Here is a 16,008-nt window from a genome sequence, read left to right on the forward strand (position 1 = left end):
CAAACTACCTCTGAGAATTCCAACGAACCTGCAATCGTATCTTATACTTATAGTACTAATAACATTCTTATATCACAGACTCACTCACTCACCAATATAGCAATTTCTGGAAAACTATAAAATTTGAAGACATCCCAAAACGTGCTAAGGTTCAATATTCAAAGTTGTCAGACGTTTGGCGGAGACCTCACCCATGTGCAGCGCTTGATCTGTACAAAAATTCAGCCAATCATAACACCAAACTGATGGAAAGAAGTACAGATGCCCTCTTCAGTGTCTCTGCCACACGTTCAATAAGTATGAATTGTACAGGGAAAAAAATGTTCAAGTTGTACCGTATCAAATATAGATTTTGAACATAACGGCTACCTTAATAGCATACTTCGACATAGGCAACTCGCTAAAAAAATGAAATATACAGAAATACTCAGGAATAAGTTATTCATTTATTATTCATTTAGTTTGGAACAAAATCAGTTTGAATTTCCTTTTTTTTCTCTGGCCTGGAATCTTGCTTTTGCGTATTTCACCCACGTTTTTATGACATCTTCAATTTCTGCATCCGACGCAGACGATGTTCTTGAATTACGTCTTACTCCACCTGTGAAAAAATTTGATGGTAATGCAAATGGAAATTGCAACTGTAATTTCAAAAAAGACAACATTTTTCTAAGCCATATTGTCCATTGTTTTGGGCGCAAAATCTCAATATGCTTTAAATGTTCGTATTTTTTTATCTACATTTCAAAATTAAAAATTGTTTATCTACTCTCTGATTCCTTCTTCTCGAGTGCAAATCTTTGATGGAATAAGAAATTTTGACACCTCAAAATTTGGACCAGTTTTCAATCAATATTTCTAAATTTGTTATCATTACTGTTAAGGGAAAATGCCTGTTTGTAATAAGTTGATTGAAATGGATGAATAAGTAAATAATATTGAAGACTCGAGGTGCAAGATGCATCTAATTTGCACAAACATTCAGCTAATCCTAACTCCTAACTGATAGAAATAAGTAACTTTTAGTTCTGCAACTCTGCTGTATTTTTCTTGTACCTCGTCTCCAATATGGTTCTTTGGACAATACTATACTAATTTTCAGCTTACTTACAGTAAATAAAATTATTTCTTCATATGAAATTAATTGAACAGCTATTCAATTATAAATAAATCATTTCACATTCTTAAAAAAGCTGTAATTTCGAAATATATTGTAGGGAAGTTTTTTTTTGTACAGGTTACAAAAGTAAATTTAGTTTGTTTTTGAATGGTGAAAGAATTGTCTCTTAAAGGAAACTAACTATAAGTGAAAGTGCAACTTACTAAAAATGGCTTCCTTCAGATGAAGAGAGGAGAAGACCTTCTTCTTTTTAAATCCGATCCAGCTATAATTTGCAGCAAAATGGTCACTCATAGTGGATTTCAGAATTCGTCTGACAATTTCAGGAATTGTGTTTCCACCACTGCTTGAAAGATATCTTGCCTGGAATCAGATGAGATATTATAAAGTATATAAAAGCGATTATCTAGAGTCCTTAAATGTAATTTCATAAGTGGCAGTTTTAATTGATAATAAATATTAAAACAATAAACCGATACAGCAGAGTATTCAAGGACCCAACATAGTCCTGATCAAATTATCAAATCGTATCAATGAAAATGATTGCTTCTATTCACAGTTTACTTCAAATTATTCAAGATATTTCTCAAAGGGTTGATTTGATGATGGTCAAATTGAAATAAATAGGGTTTTATTCAATCATAAAAGGAATTAGTTCAAATATAACTATATAGTCCCTAATACAAGAAACTGATTTTTGAAAAATGAAGCATCACAAAAAAATTTGACAATTGTATTGACAGGAGCCTTGTCCACTAGACTCTGGTCACTAACTGAGCTGGTCCAATTATCTCTCATGAATGGTTATGCCGTTGCAGGAATTATTATTTACTAGGGCACTATCTGAATATGTCATACCTAGCATTTTCCATATATTGTATGGTAAATTTTTATTTTATTCATGTGTTTCTTCTATTTCAATGACATTTCAAACTATTTCTATTCGTTAAGTACACTGTATACGAGTACATGAAGTTTTCAATGCTCCACCACAAAATATCAAAGAAAGTGCTACCCCTGGTATATTCAAAAATAAATTCAAATCTATACTTATTAATATTTGTCCCTATAAAATTGATGAGTTTCTTGAGGAAATTGCCTTTGTAATTAGCTGATATCGAACTTATTAATAAAACTTCATGTAGGATATCATGATTCTTTCATTCATTTCATATTCATTGCTTTCATTAAGATAACGTTTCATACATTACTAGATCTTTTCCCTAATGTGGTTTTTCATGAAATTATATGATAAACTAGCAGGGCACCCGTGCTTCGCTACGGGAATCAAGAATTAAGATTATTCTTGTGAAATATGTAAACTGGAATAATAATATAGTCTTGTCACTGTCATAGAATTTTGTTTCCGGAAAGGTGCTCTTCCTAGATAAAAATAACAAATTTGGCACAAAAAACTAACATTGTAATTAGCACACAAAAGATGCCTCATTCAGAAAAGCCAATGATAATGTGTTCCACTACTACCACTTCTAAGATATTTGGTGAAGTAGACTCGAAATAGCACGTTTATATGCCAAAAGTAACTTATTTCCAATAATTGAAGGAAATCCTCAGAGCCATTTTTGAGATACTTGTAAGAGCGCAAGCAAAGAAATTTTACTCATATTCACCTCTCATCTTCATCCTTCCCATTATACACACACGCACAAGCCTAAAGCTTATGTGGGCACCATTCTCAGCAAAAAGTATAGGATTATTATGTTGTAAAATATTTACCATTTCTTCCATCTTTTCCTTGGTTGACAGCTCATCCTCCACAATATCCATTTTTTCGTCAGTTGTAATGGGCAACTGGTTCTTGATATTCATGATTATGTCCGGCTGCTGAGGTGTTGGAGCAACCGGTAATGGACCAACTGCTCCTTCCCTTTCTTGCAGCAGAGAAACAATCGTCTCTTGAGTCTCATCAATTTTGTTGAGTCTCATTTTTATCAAGTTTATTTGCCGCACAAGATATTTTTTGAAGCTATTGTCACCTGAAAACAATAATTATAGATACAGTCATGTTGAATCTATTACACAGGTATCTTTTGTCATATTGTATTCAATATTTGACTTTGCCTATTGTTCTAAGAATTTGACGGCAATAAAATCATATTTATGTATTTATTTATTTTTAATGACTTATTTCTCTTCTTTTCATGTCTTTTGGTGAGTTTATATGTTATAATAAGTGAATATTGCATTGTCATCCAGTTCCAACCTATGTTTCAAAAAATGTTGAAGTCTAGCTCATCATGAATTTAAAAATGTTTGATCTGTGTGTATTTTTGACTAGCTGGCCCGGCGAAATTCATACCGCCAAATAGTTTAATGCATCTCATGACACACATTAGCTGGATGCACACCTGAGGAGGCGCGATGCGGTATTTTATTTATAGCCTATAGATAATTTTCCAACTGCAAAATAAATAATTTACTAAAAATCAATTAATTCTGAAAACCGAAGACAGCACAATTATTTGAAACAAAGCAACGCAATGTCTATAGAGCATGTAAGTCTTTAACCTGAGTCCGCACTGCTGGATGGTTACACACACAAGTTATTTTGATTTAGCCGGGACATTTAGAATAAAATACACATGGGCGGTTATGGAGCAGCACAAACTCTTTTTTACTATCTATCGACGGCTGTCGTATGATGCAATGATTATAATAGCTGATTTTCATTTCTGTGTGTGGCCAGCTCACAAATCTTCTCCCATAAGGATTACATGTAAACTTTGAAGGCTCGTTGGAAAGAGTCCTGAAGTCGGATTATAAATTAGATAGGCCATAAACCTGGTCCTGAACATAACGAACACAACTAGAAAAAATCATCAAATTCAGTGCACAAATAAAAAAGTTATTGAATGTCAAAATTTGATGCTCGATTTTCATTTATATAGATTAAATTATAATGGGGGACTAACGAGTGAAACGTTTAGGCCTGCCGCAAAGTAGACCCACACTAATCCACGAAAAGCAACCCACGCCGTGGGATGTTTTGTAAACCATTGCTAGGCTTCTCTAGACATATGTGTAATACATGCAATGTCAGCTGATTGATTATGAATAATTCTAAAGCAATCTATGGTTTACAAAACATCCCACGGCGTGAGTCTACTTTGCGGCGGGCCTTAGGGCCTACATAGCCAAGTAAAATAGTGCAGTTTTGAATCAATATTCAATCAATAAGTCCAAATTAGTAATGTTCAAAAGCTTACCTCTTTCTGTAGATTCTGAACATTTTGGTGTTGAGGAATGAAACAGCTGGTTTGGCTCGTTTGAAGATTCCGGAATGAGGGTATTAATAAGCCGGGGCTACTGCAAACTACTGAAGCAGGCGTCACAGCAGCAGGGTCGTCTTCATCTGAAGATGAGTATATACGAGGCCGCTTCAGCGTTCTTTTCCTCTTCCCACTGTTGGAATCACTGCCAATATCGCTAGTGTACTGCGCTTGATTGCAACTATTGCGAATAGTGAATCTGAAAAATAATTAAAAGATAGGAAGATAATGAAGTTAAGAGACAGTTCTTGGTAGCAGGACAGTACAGAATGTTACTAATTTCGTGCCCCTCGCACCACCGTTATAGTGTCATGACCACATACTAAAGTGCAATAATAAAAATATTCAGGCAATATTACAAAAAATAAACATAAAATGATCATAGGACTTTTATATTTTTAATCCATAATAATCCGCTTAATCAATATATGTTTTATTATGAATTAAACACTTTGAGAAATAGTTTGAATAATTTGAGATTAACTGTAAATAGAAGCAATTATTTTCATTGATAAAATTTTAAGATAAAGAAAGGAAAAAAGATGTTGTCGAATTCCACTATAACATTTTTATTCACCAAAACTAGTTTTTCCTTTCTTTATCTTAATATGGAGAAGTTCCACAATATCTCTGATAAAAGTGTTAAATTTGATAAAATTTTATTTGTCCAGTACTATGTTGGGTCCTTGGATACTCTATGGAATCGGTTTATTTGTTAATATCTCAAGAGTGTGCTACAGTGAATGGTGACCTTTAATCGCATCACGTCTACAGTTTACATTTGAATTGTCTTAAAACAAGTCGTATTTGATAAATTATAAAATTCTGCAGAGCAGTTACTTTTTCGAATTTCTAATATTTCCTCTCCAAAAACCTCCTTTTTTTAAACTAAACAAACTTTTTTGCTGTAGTTATTGAAGTAAGTTTCAATTGAAAAACTATAAATTACACGCCTTGTAGACCTTTCCAATGACACTCACGACAATCATGAAACTGTTATTCTTGTCTCACATTTTATGTGCAAGAATACCAGTGCTATGCTTTTTAGATAATTACATTGACCTTATAGGACATCAACCAATTTAGTCAACTGCTACTACCCACTTTTAAGAAAAAGCTAGGATTATCAGTTTTACCAAACAGTTATTATTGAATTTAAGTTCTGTATACTTATATGAAACATACTTAATTAATTCAACTCACCATAATATTCTTTGCCCATAGTTCTGGCCTTATATTTTGCCCACGTACATGAGTTAGAGCCTGGCGCAATTTCTTTTTCAACCAGTTTTTTTATTTTATCACTGGTGATGTGTTGTGGCCACCAACAGGAATCCCCATCAAACCATGAACATGGTACCACTTCAACATTACTCTCCTCAACGAAGTGGACAACCACCCACATTATTATAAATCTGGAAAAACACAAAAACTTGTTACAATTCTATAAAATTTATCATCTTGCTAAAACTTCACTTGTATGATGAAATGAATGGAACAATTGAGTGAAGCAAATAGTACTGGGAAGTTAAATACTACAAACAGATTTGGGGAACAATCTGAGTAAGTTATCCATCGTTGATTCAAAACATATACACAATAGTGCTGAAAAAATGAAATATAACTCAAGGCCCATATTAGACTGTCATAGATTTGCTAAACGATATGATAAATGATAATGTCATCCTGCTAATATGCCCATGTATCTTTTATAAAAAATAAATTTCTCTATAAAATGATGAAATAGTGAATGTGTTGATGAATGTGGTCTATTATAATTGGTGTATATATAGGCCTACATAATGTACCAAAGATTTTGTCAACGAGTTTTTATCAAATCTTTGATAGTATAATAAGGGTCTAATCAATCATTAGTTCATTACATTAAGTTTATTGTTTTTGAATTTTCAATGATTATCAAGTATTTTGTTCTATAGAATATAAATACTCAAAATTCAAAATTTTCAGTCTCTTGTATTTTTGACTGTAAGTTTTTGTTTTTGTCTTTCAGACCACAGTACGAATCTTGTTGTGCAGTTGATAACTTTACCTACCTACATTACCTACATTTAATAAAAACTTGAATGTATCAATGGAATTACCACAAAAGAGTCTTTACCATATGGAAACTGTACATACTTTCTTTCTATTTCACTAACTGGCCAAGATTTAAGAGTTGTATTAAGTTTGACAACATATGTGTCAAGTTTTGAAGAGAGTGCAGGTTTCTCATATAATTCTCCCACTATTGAAAATATTCTACCGACTACAACCATACAGCACATTTTTTTATTGTAGCAGAAATTTTTCACTTTCACTATTGTTTTGTCTTTTAGACCACAGCATGAATCTTGTTCTGCAGTTGACAAGTTGAAATCATTTAAAACTATTTTTTTGTACTGAGGATCCTGACAATACAAAGAGAGAGGTCCATCTTCATGTATTTTTTTAAAAGTAGGAGAATTTTTTTGTGGCAAACTTGGTTTTGATTGACCTATTAGATTTTCTTTCTCTTCAAGTCTTTTTAAAAACTGCTGCAGTGGCTTCTTAGACTTCCGTAGTGACTTTTTTATTGTTTGCATGTAGCTCTCAAAAGGGAAAGCACAGCACTCATCTAATGGGCCAAATGTTGACACATCGTCTGCCAAATGAATAAGGCCATGAATATTCTGTGACACAAACTGTTTCCCATATATTTGGGCGAATCCTTCAACAAAAAACTTCAGCAAGTCCTTAGCATAGTCTATGATATGGTTCTGTCCATTGTTGTCCTTCAATAATATTCTCAATGAGATATACATGTAGAGCTATAAAGTTTGTCATCATATCTGAGGATAAGAAAGGGGGCAAAACTACAATACTCGTGTACAGCAGAAATTGTCGGAATTCTGTTGCTTTCCAACGGCTAACCTCAGAAAGAGACTGAGGTTTCCTTCCAAACTCTGAAGGTATAAATTTCTTCAATGAGACAAGCCTGTCACTTAGGTTTTGCACTTGCCTATGTGGAAATCGATATCTTAGCTCACCCTTAAGCCACAAAAGTATAATTTTTTTACTACTCCTAAACAAACTAAATGCATATAATCTAAGCTAAAACTTGAAATTAAATCAACATGGTTCAACGATGTCAGTACTGTTGCACCAATGTGATGTTCTTCTTGACTGACCGAACAAAAACTTTCATGGGTCCTACTTGAGCAATTTGAATCTATAAAGCACACTCTGTTATTTACACTTTCTCCTTCCACTGTGCACCGAGTACACGAGTAAAACCCGGTGTGTCCCTTGATTTGTAAAACAAAGGCCTTAGCTGGCATGTCACACACAAACCCAACATGATTTATTTTAAAAAATAAATCATTAAAATAAAAACCATTTTCAAATAAACAATTCAACTCTTCTACCAATTTTCTCATGAACTCATTGCTATCACTAGGTTTTTCATTGCCATAATACAGGCCTACCACAAAAACCGGTGAACTCTTTATTGATCGAATTCTTGCAAGTTGTGGCCACATTTGACCACCTGAACTTTTAGATACAGGTGGCCCATAAATATTAAAAAGCAGTTTGAGCTCTGTTATATCATCAGAAACCTGAAAAGACTTTCAAATGCTCTTCAATCCATTTTCAATACCTAAACATATGTACTGTCCACTCATTAAGGGCCGAACTGCAGTACATCTAGGCGTTCTAAGTAGAGTACGAACGTAGTCTGGCAAACCATCAAGATTTGGAACAGTTTTTAATATTTTTAAAAGACTATTTACAGATTTGTGATGGATTTTCTCACTTATACACCAATTGGAAAGTTGGTTCTTAAATGAGTCTAATGTAAAATTATCTTCAACTTTTTCCCCAGAATTTGAGCATTCTTCAAGATGATGTTTAATTTCTGGACTACGATTATTTACAGAAATTGTTTCTTCTTGATCTGAGCTTGATTCATGGCTAAGCATACTTGGTGACATACTTTTTTCATCATCAAAAATTGGACCTGACATAGTGTTTTCCATCATAGCATCTTCATACCAACTACTACATCCTGCAATACTAAAATCAGAACTATTTACATCTATACCACTATTTACAGTACTAATGCTATCTTCAGAGGAAAACACTTCACCAATATCGTTTTTTGATGAATCCACTTCAAACACATAACTAAATTCTTCTTCGCTCTTCTTTTTAGCTTTGTACCACAATGCTCTTGAGCATTTCCTCTTTTTATTATCCATGGATGGATATATGTTGACCAACAATCTGAAAGAAACCATTCAAATGAAGGATATTCCGATTATTCAGTCATGTAATTTTATAATGAATTGGTGACAGTTCTAATTCGCATCAAATACTTTTGACACAGACTTAGCCTACTTTATTGTGTCTGCCTATTCAAATACAGAGGAACAAGTTAATGTGTGTTGTAGAAACTGTCCTATAGATGTCTAAATAAAACATGATAAATATTTATTCAAGTGAGACGCCAGTAAGTTTTTAAGACATGTGCGAATATGAGGCTGGATGTTTGTAAGAGGCTATGCATAATCACAGAAGGCCTACGAACTTATTTTGTAGCTTGTAGCTTAACCATTCATAATATTATGATATTGAATCGATCTATTATAATATTACTGAATCATTATAACCACTAGCTTGTTACAATGTATTACAATAATACATAATTGGACTCAATATTTTTTTACAATTTTAAGGTTAACCTACAATGTGAACAGTTCAATTACCTCTGTTAGGGTTTGAAAATTAGAAGCATCTACCTTATACACACTAAAAATTGCAATTACAGTTATATTACGGCCTAGCATATATTTATTTACCGTAGTGCTTTTAAAAAACATGTGCTTTACAAATGCCATCACTAGCAAATCTGAAGTAGGGTAAACAACTTTGTTTGGTAACTTCTGTACGCTACTAAACTTATAAATAAATAGCCTAGATATGAATTTAACGTTCTTACCTTAATTTAAGACCATCAGCAATCAAAAATTAGCAGAACAGACTCGATGACGCGATAAAAGAAAGAAAGAGGAAACAAACACAAACACAAACAGGAATACCGAATACCTTGTTGCTTCATTGCTTACGGAACTACAAGGCTAGAACCATCAGGTGATCAGCTGTTCAAAAGCGTACACTTCAACCCGTGTTTACATTGAAAACCCTATGTTGAATGGAATTTTTCGTGAATAAACGTTAATAGTTCAACTGATAATCACTTTTTTCGAATAAAGACTTGTTATTTTATTTTTCCAATTCAAATTTTAACCTACATCATAAATTTCAAGGGTAGTTATCATTGAATTATATTAATATTTTTAGTTATTGGTTAACCAATTTGTAGGTTACTTGTTTCTAGATAGCTTATTCAAATTCAGACTTACTTCTTTTACAAAAGTATTAAGTTTAGCAGAGTCATGGTTTATGAATAACAATTATCATGTTATTGAACAACAATAAATTATAAAAACATTGTTGATAAACTAAACGTTCTTTTTGACGAATTTAAGTACGATGTATTTACGGGTGCGCTCAACTCTATTCTGGAGTTTAAGACTAAATTCATTATTATTTCAAAACTTTCAAGTAAAAAAGTGTTGATTTTGAATCGTGTAGGACAAATATTACATATAAAAAAACTTTTTTAGACTTAATATGATTCATGGCTGGTATACATTTAATAGAGAATTAGTTACAATTTATAAAATAGTGTACCCTGGCAGGTCTACAAAATTAACTGTATAGTTTAACAACGTAATTTTTTTATTAACATTATGACATTTACAATCATGAATAATATTTCGATTGAACCACTGTATATATACCTATATACTTTCTTCAAAGTTTAGAATCATTAAAACTGCCTGTAGTGTTTAGAATTACGGTATGTGTTTCCTCTGATCCCACAACTGTGAGTAATTGATAAAGCAGAAGTTAATCTTCAATCTTCATTTGTAGGACCATTAACCAGCCAGATGAGCTGGGTTGGTCATCACGTCAAAAATACAATATCACACAGAAAGTTTTTGACAACACTGTCACGTCAAAAAATAAAACATAATGGCATAGATGGCTAAACACAGTGATGGCCACTAAATGTCAACTGTAGACTCCTGAAAAAATTCACTCAAGGAGTAGTATGGTCTGGCACGCAGCCAGGACTTGAGTCTCCTCTTAAACTCACTGTCACTCAAATGATGCACAGATGGAGGTAGCATGTTAAACATTTTAATAGCGATATTGGGATAACAGTTCTGAGCCTTACTTAGCCTACATCGAGGAACATTGACTTCGAGAGCATTTCGAAGTGAGTAGGCACTCTGCAACCCCCTCAAATTCACTGTCAGATTGGTATTCCTAATACCAACCAGGGAAGCAAAGATGAACTGGCTAAAAACTGTGAGAATCCCAAGTCTGGCGAAGAGTGGCCTACAGTGCTCCAGATGACCACTGGATGATAATATCCGAACTGCCTTCTTCTGCAGCATAAGAATACTCTCACAGTGTGAAGAGTGTCCCCACAGCAGTATTCCATATATAATGTGACTATGGAACAGTGAATAATAGGCCATAATCAAATGTTCCTCAGTCAGCAAGCACCTCAGTCTTCTCAACAGGTAGATCACACGAGACAGTCTTCTGCATACAGCATCCACATGAGCACTCCATGTTAACTTTGGATCGATGTTAAATCCCAGAAGCTTCACCGGTTCATTCAATGAATGATTGAAGTGGTTTCTCAGAGTGCACATGATATTCTGTGTCTTGCCGACGTTGAGCAACAGCTTGTTCTCCTGAAACCAGCGTTCTGCACCAGCAAAGGACTCCTCCAACTCAAGGGTGGCAGCTGCAGGCGAGGATCCTCTCCCAACAAGGGTTGTGTCATCCGCAAACAGCAGCTCACTTCCGCCGACTCTCAAATCGTTCATATGCAGGATGAACAGGACTGGCCCCAGGACAGAGCCCTGCGGTACCCCATGCCGTACATGCAGTTCGCCAGATGATGCACCCCGAACATTCACTATCTGCCTTCTGTCAGAAAGATAGGACTTGAAAGTGTCAGCAACAATGTCCGTTATACCATACTGACTCAACTTTCCAAGGAGAAGCTCATGAGACACACAGTCAAAAGCACGTGATAGGTCACACAGCCTCACTGCCACAGAATCTCCACTCTCGAATGCATCAATGACTTCGTTGATCAGGGCCAGCAGGGCGGTTTGTGTGGACTTGGACTTTCTAAAGCCATGTTGTCTATCAGACAGCAAACTATTCCTCTCAAGATGGTCCATTAGCTGATCCTTCATGGCAACCTCTAAGATTTTTCCGAGTAAGGGGGTAACAGTAATTGGTCGGAAGTTATTCTTGTCCTTCTCATCTCCCTTTTTGTATATAGGTACAGTTTTACCCAACTTCAAACAATTCGGAAAGTAGCCCAGTTTAAGACACTGACTAAAGACACTGGCAAGATGAGGTGCCATCTCATCAACCACTGATTTCAAGAAAGCCACAGTAAATCCATAGATGTCCTGAGAAGGTGAATTTTTAAAAGCAGTCACTATTTTCAATACATCATTCTTCGAGACTCTCCTCCATACAGAAAAGACAGCGGGTTGCGCTTCTACATTTCCAACACCATTTGGCTGAGTCACTGGAATCTGCTGAAGAATGGCCTCCACGGAGTTCAGATAGTGACTGTTCATAACATCTGGACTGAAATCACATTGAGGCTGTGTAGACGCTCTGCACTTGTTGATAAGCTTCCAGGCCGATTTACATGGGTTCTGAGAGTCAAGTATAGCATCAGCATTTTTCCTCTTAACTGCTCGGTCCACCTCCTGATTGAGAAGCTTCCGTGCCCTTAAGTACCTGCTAAATGCTACTTCTTTAGCCATTCTGTCCTGAGTCAACTCATAGTTCTGGTACAGAAGAGATACAGCAAACCTGAACACGTTCAATTCATGTGAGAACCAGTCTCCAACATTTTTCCTTCTAGTTCTCCTGGTTCGGGCATGAGAGCTCATCCGGCCACTTCTTGACTTGACTGGAAAAATAGAATCAAAGACACTGATAATTTCACAGAAAAATTTATCAATTTTTACAGTGGACACCTGGTCATCATGTAGAATGGGCACAATCTCACTTTTAAAAATTTGAATGAAATGATGAACAACACCTAGATTGATCTTTCTGTAACAAAACTCATAATCAGCATGCCAATCAGTGGCTTTCTCGACTTGAGTACCAACAAGCAGTTTCACAACAATGGCAAGATGATCCGCAACCTGGGGATTTACGACACTGACTTCAAAAGCACCACTGCTTAAATTAGTTGCAACATTGTCAATGCAATTTGGACCTCTAGTTGGGAGTCTATTGCAAAAATATAGGTTGAAACTCCGGAGCAAATTTTCAAGTCTGTACTGCGCTGGTAGACTGTGATTGAAATGAATATTAAAATCACCACCCACAATAATCTGCATGCTAAAATTTGCTATATAAGCTAGACAGTCATCCAATCAACTCAGGAACTCTTCAAGTTCATTTCCAGTATGGTACACAACCAAAACAATAGTACTATGGTGAGTCAGAACTATGCCAGTAATTTCAATTACTAACTCCCTACAAAAAGCTTGTAGATTTAACTCTTTGAAATTAAGTTCCTTATTAACGTAGATAGCAACACCACCATGACCATGCACTGTGCGGCAGAAAGAGTTAGCCAATACCAAATCACCTATGGAGCTGTAGAATGGTATCTCCTCAGACTTCAGCCAATGCTCACTTATGCACAAAATACTAATAGCATAAGAACATGCAAACAGGTCAACAAGATTAAACTTCGTGCGCAGGCACTGGACATTAATATAGCCTACACTCAACTTGGCATTTGTTTTCACTTCTAAGAGTTTAGCCGTTGAACTGGACTTCTCCGAAAAAACGCACGTTTATTGCTTGTCTTTGGAAAACGGTAGTCGCAAATTAGCACACCCTCCGGCCACAATTCAGGATTCCAGAGAACGGACTTGTCTTCTTCAGATATTGACAATTTGAATGATTTGTAATGTGTAAACTTCGAAGGTACCTCCTCACACATTACATTACTTTTACAATGGGCCATGGCAAAATCCTTAATATCATTAATACCAACCTTAGGATCAATCCTAGAAATGAACAAGTAATTCAACTTATTATCCTTTGAGCTAACAAATGGGCAATTGACTTTATTAGTGCCAACAACACGGCTACTTGGCTTTTTGATTTCCTTCAAGCTATCTACACTGGTTGGTTTTCGTTTTGTTTCTTTCGACTTTTTACTCCTACTAGCAACAACGCTCCATTCCAGCACAGGATCAGTTTCAACAATAGGATCACCAGGGCTCTTACTCATTTTTAGATTAACCTTAGTTAATTTATGCTGAATACTGACAGAGTTTCCATTAATTAATTGATCATTGTTTACAGATTGACCATCCATCGACGTTTGAACATGTGAATCTACACTATTGCTCGTAGTATTTTCTGTTGAGGTTAAATTATTATCCTTCAAAGAAAGATTTTGATTCTCAATTTTTTCAACACGCTTACACAGATGAACATAATTTTCACTAATTTTTGACAGTTCGTCCAAAATAATATTCAAACTAGCATTTTCAGGTTCACGTTTTTCCTGTACAGTCACACAGCTTGCATGCTTAGATAATATGACGCTTACCTGGTCAATACACGTCGAACAATACCACAAAACTTTGTCACTTAAATCACGAATTTTACGATATTCGGTTGTCGAAATATTAACACATTTTGTATGATACCAGTTCGCACATAATCCATCGCAAAACAATGCATTTTCATCTGTTTTAACTGATTTATTACAGGAGCCACATAACGAGTTGCCATCACCATTTGCCGCCATCTTATATTCTTCTTTCTTTTTTCTTGTTATTAAAGATAGTGCTGTAATTCGAATAGAAGAGCTTCAAAACTGAATGAAGTATGAACATATCAGTTTTTGACATTATATTTTATATTAATATATATTAGGTAGAAGTAATATGACACTCATTCTTTCACCCATTAATCTATTTACTCACCCGGATAAGTAAGAAAGTCGTGTTTCAGTTGATTCGTTGTTGATTATCCATATTTTTTTACCAATATTATTACAATGTATTGTATTTTGATAACTTTAAACAGAAAAAACACATTCTTTTGGCGTAACGACGACTCATATTGATTTGCTTTCTGATAGCCGAACTCTCTTAGGAACACCAAGGAGAACACTCCTAAGAGAAGTTAAGCCAGGATTTTATTGGCATGTTGGCCTGGAGAATAGTTTAGTTAGCTGTTCAAGTCAGTCTAAGTATACTCTACAAACAATGGAAAAAGTTGAATTGGCCATCAATATAGATGGACTAGGTACCATTATCTAGGTCTTCTACTAGTTCCCTTTGGCATCAGTGGTAGATTCACAATTCAATGATGTTTTTGTGATAGGTGCGTACCATGGACACTGTAAGCCAGCAAACAACAATTTTTCAAAAGATTTTGTTTCTGATATTCTCAAAGTAACGTAATGTGGAATAATTGTTGAAGATAAGGTTATTGATGTTGGCATAAAATACTTTATATTCGATGATCCAGCTAAATCCTTCATTTTAGATGTCAAAGGCCATGGTAGCTACATGGTAGTTGTACAAAGTGCTCAGTTGAATGGGAATACCTAAACAATAGGATGTGTTTTAGTGATTTTGATGCTAACAAACGGACAGACACTGAGTTTCAATTGATAACTGATGAGGATTACCATATGGTAGAGGCACCATATTACAAAAATTCCATATTAATGAAATGTTGGTTTTATTACTCATGTTCCATTTGACTATATGCATCGGGTATGTCTAGGAGTAATGAGAAAACTGTTATAGTTATGGATTAGTGGAGATTTAAGAGCTAGGCTACAAAGCAGCAAAGTTAAATCAATATAATGTAATATTGAGTCACTGAAAGGCTGGATAGCATCAGATTTTGTAATGAAATCTAGGAGCATTACTTTTGTGGAACAGTGGAAAGCCACAGAATTTCGTCAGTTTCTATTGTATAATGGACAAGTAGTTTTACAAGAAGTTTTTCCCAAGAAGAATTTCCTCAACTTCATGACCCTTTCAGTGGCAATTCGATTGTTGTGCATTGCCAATTCACTGAATTTATTAAGTTACACAAAAGAACTCATTTTGTAGTCTTTTTCTGCTTTGCATGGAGAACATCAGGTGTCTCACAATGTGCATGGACTTATACACTTAGCTGATGATGTGGAAAACTTTGGTGTGTTAGACAACTTTTCAACATTTCGATCTGAAAATCACTTGCAATTTTTTTTTTTAAATAATCCAAAAATCACATAAGCCACTCGAACAGCTTAGTAGGCGCTATGTAGAGATTGAGAAGAATTCTTCCAGTTGTAAAAGTTCAAGAGTAATTGAGCTCACCAGCGTAGCTTCTCCCCATCATTTTGGACCTTTAATTCAAGGTTGCACAAATCCACAATACAAACAGCTTTGTATGTCCTCCTTCAATCTG

At 35.0% G+C, this 16,008-nt stretch overlaps 1 protein-coding gene across 2 annotated transcripts; it reads right to left on the minus strand.

Annotated features, from left to right (window-relative positions):
- Positions 1-424: 424 nt before the first annotated feature.
- On the minus strand, positions 425-9,510 carry LOC120354843. 2 transcript variants are annotated; one of them, XM_039442761.1, is made up of 6 exons: positions 9,389-9,510; positions 5,614-5,825; positions 4,348-4,609; positions 2,858-3,117; positions 1,324-1,483; positions 425-601 (listed from the first exon to the last, which is right to left on the minus strand). In XM_039442761.1, the coding sequence occupies exons 4-6, from the start codon at positions 3,065-3,067 to the stop codon at positions 474-476; spliced, it is 498 nt and encodes a 165-aa protein (XP_039298695.1). In that variant the 5' UTR covers positions 3,068-3,117; positions 4,348-4,609; positions 5,614-5,825; positions 9,389-9,510; the 3' UTR covers positions 425-473. The 2 variants fall into 2 exon arrangements, with proteins under 2 accessions (XP_039298695.1, XP_039298696.1); XM_039442762.1 differs by lacking the exons at positions 4,348-4,609; positions 5,614-5,825 and having other exon boundaries at positions 9,389-9,473.
- Between the last annotated feature and the right edge of the window lie 6,498 nt (positions 9,511-16,008).

Source organism: Nilaparvata lugens, chromosome X (assembly GCF_014356525.2).
Source record: "Nilaparvata lugens isolate BPH chromosome X, ASM1435652v1, whole genome shotgun sequence".
Classification (NCBI taxonomy): domain Eukaryota; kingdom Metazoa; phylum Arthropoda; class Insecta; order Hemiptera; family Delphacidae; genus Nilaparvata; species Nilaparvata lugens.